The sequence below is a fragment of the Plectropomus leopardus genome, unplaced genomic scaffold, assembly GCF_008729295.1.
Source record: "Plectropomus leopardus isolate mb unplaced genomic scaffold, YSFRI_Pleo_2.0 unplaced_scaffold10496, whole genome shotgun sequence".
NCBI lineage: Eukaryota > Metazoa > Chordata > Actinopteri > Perciformes > Serranidae > Plectropomus > Plectropomus leopardus.
Genome location: NW_024611058.1, coordinates 1 through 2668, shown reverse-complemented (window position 1 = coordinate 2668; position 2668 = coordinate 1). Strand labels below are relative to the sequence as shown.

General features: G+C 35.1%; 1 protein-coding gene across 1 annotated transcript; it reads left to right on the top strand.

Annotated features, from left to right (window-relative positions):
* Positions 1–185: 185 nt before the first annotated feature.
* On the top strand, positions 186–2565 carry LOC121963224 (natural resistance-associated macrophage protein 2-like; the record flags this gene model as incomplete). The annotated part of the gene is made up of 4 exons (XM_042513542.1): positions 186–305; positions 1977–2083; positions 2184–2254; positions 2330–2565. Coding segments are annotated over 4 exons (396 nt in total), but the record flags the coding sequence as incomplete, so codon positions are not given.
* Between the last annotated feature and the right edge of the window lie 103 nt (positions 2566–2668).

Here is a 2668-nt window from a genome sequence, read left to right as displayed (position 1 = left end):
ATTACTTCTACTGCTGTTATTTTTATTACAAAATTTGTGAAATTCATTCACACAAGTGTGAGTTTTTTCACAGTTGTACAAAGGACACAATTTTTTAAAAAATATTTGTGGATATAATTTAACAAACTCAGAATCATATTGTCTTATTGTTCTCTTATTGTTCTCTTATTGTTCTCGTCCGTCAGCTCCTCTGGGTGCTGCTGGCCGCCACCATCATCGGCCTGCTGCTGCAGCGGCTGGCGGCTCGGCTCGGCGTCGTCACCGGGATGCACCTGGCCGAAGTCTGTAACCGCCAGTACCACACGGTGAGTTCTGAAAACACTCAGCATGTTCTTTTTATCAATAATATTTTAGTAATTTTACATTGACAAACAAAAAAATAGCATCATTGTAACTGCATCATTATACAGCCAGCTCTGAGCTCTGCTGTTACAGTCGCTGCAGCTGTTGGATTATCGGATCAAAACCTTCAATTAAAAACCACATGTGAGCTGAAGATAAATATAAAAACTGTGAGAACATGTGTTTAATGTAAAGTTCATCCAGAGTGAGATAATTAATAATATATTTATAAATCCTGATGGTGTAAAAATGTCTCTGCTTCCTGAATACCCGAGGTGAAACTGCTGTTAACCTCAATGTTTAAAAATCACTCTTCTGTTCTCCGTTTCTGCTGCACGCAGTTTAAGAGGTCGCAGTATATGTGAGAGCAAATGTTCAGGGAGCTACATGAGCGAAGCGCTTTCTTAAGATTACAGTTCAAACAGTTTTGTAGTTGTGGGTTAAGTTTTTGTTGTGCTCAGGCGAGGGGTCGACAGATTATCGGGCTGATATTTGGCATTTTGCTGATTGTCTGTATCAGCGTTTTATTTTAATGATCAACGATAAAATGAATTAATTAAAAAGTGCAAAGATGGCATGCGGGGAACTTTTACTTTGTGAAAACCTCAATGACCTATTTAAAGAAAATCTTTTTAAATATTATTATTTTGTATTTGAATTTTCACTGAACTTTATGAAAAAAAGTTGCAGAGAACTTGCTGTATATGATGTTAAAAGTTTCAGTTTAAACATTTGTTTAAGGCATTTAAACAAAGTTTTGTCTTGGAGTTTGTTATATTCCAAATTCTAAATTTCAACAGAAATATTTTCATTTTTATTTTAAAAAAGGTTCCAAATTATTGGTCTCATTAAGTACTTATAATCTGTATCGGCCCTTAAAAACCAACATCGGTCGACTCTTAGTTTATACCTAAATTAGGCGTGTGTCCTCACACAACAAGTCAAATGGGTGCAAACAAGGACAGACCATAATAATTTAAATTTTACAAGCAAATTAGCACCTAATTGTGAAATTCAGTCACTATTAAACACTTAATTTACAGTAAATTCTACTGAGTTAAATGCACTGAAATATTTCACTTTGAAAACCCACTAAATCTGAAGTTGTGTGATTTAAATTCCCCGCTTTGAAATTTCCAGAATGTAATTTTAGAGGTGCAGTGTTTAGGATGTCGGGGGATATAGAATAGAATATAATAGAAATACTTTATTAATCCTAACCGAGCAGCAACTGAATAAAATATTTATGAAACAGGCAAAATAATGCAAGTATATATACAAAGGAAGGTACTTAACATAGAATAAAATAGAATAGAATAAAATAAAATAACAATAATAATAAAGACATGTACAGTATGTACAGAGAACAAACAACAAACAAAAAAAAGATTAAAAAGAGAAATAAAAAAGAAAAAATAGGTGTGCATCGGCAGAACTGAAATATAATATAATAAGTATGTTTTCTTTAGTGTATAATCAACCGAAAATAATCAAGCATCCAGTAAAACAGGCTAAAATGAATAAATAAATAGTCAATAAATAAATAAATAGGTAAAATTCCATTTTAAAAATGTCTTGGACACTTAATTAATTCTGATATGTAATATTGATACTAAGCTGCGTCACCTGTCCAGGTGCCTCGGATCATCCTGTGGTTGATGGTGGAGCTCGCCATCATCGGCTCAGACATGCAGGAGGTCATCGGCTGCGCCATCGCTTTCAACCTTCTCTCCTCCGACAGGTGACGTAAACAAACATTCATTCAGTGACCGCTGTGGTGGGTAAAGTATTCAGATACTTTGCCTAAGTAAAAGTACTCATAAAATACTGTTCACCCACAGGATCCCTTTATGGGGCGGCGTCCTCATCACCATCATCAACACGTTTTTCTTCCTCTTCTTAGACAAATACGGTAGGTTGTGTTTGTACTCTTACAGTGAAATATGTCGCCACAGCAACAAACGAAACCTCATTTTTGTGTCTGCAGGTCTCCGGAAGCTGGAGGGTTTCTTCGGTTTGCTCATCACCATCATGGCCATCACCTTCGGATACGAGGTACAAGTACTCACATATCTGCACACATGACTGAGTAAAGATACGTCAATCATGTTTTCCACAATGTTTCTCCTCCTCTTCAGTCGACTTTTTATAACATCCAGCGTCAGAGCTAAATAAGACACAGACACATCAGTGATCCACGAACTTTGACAGAAAAAATAACCACAGGTGATTTATATATATACATAAACACACGAAAGGGGGTAAATGATAATAAATAAATAATAAAAAAGAAAAGAAAAGAGAAAAAAATATTTAAATTAAATGA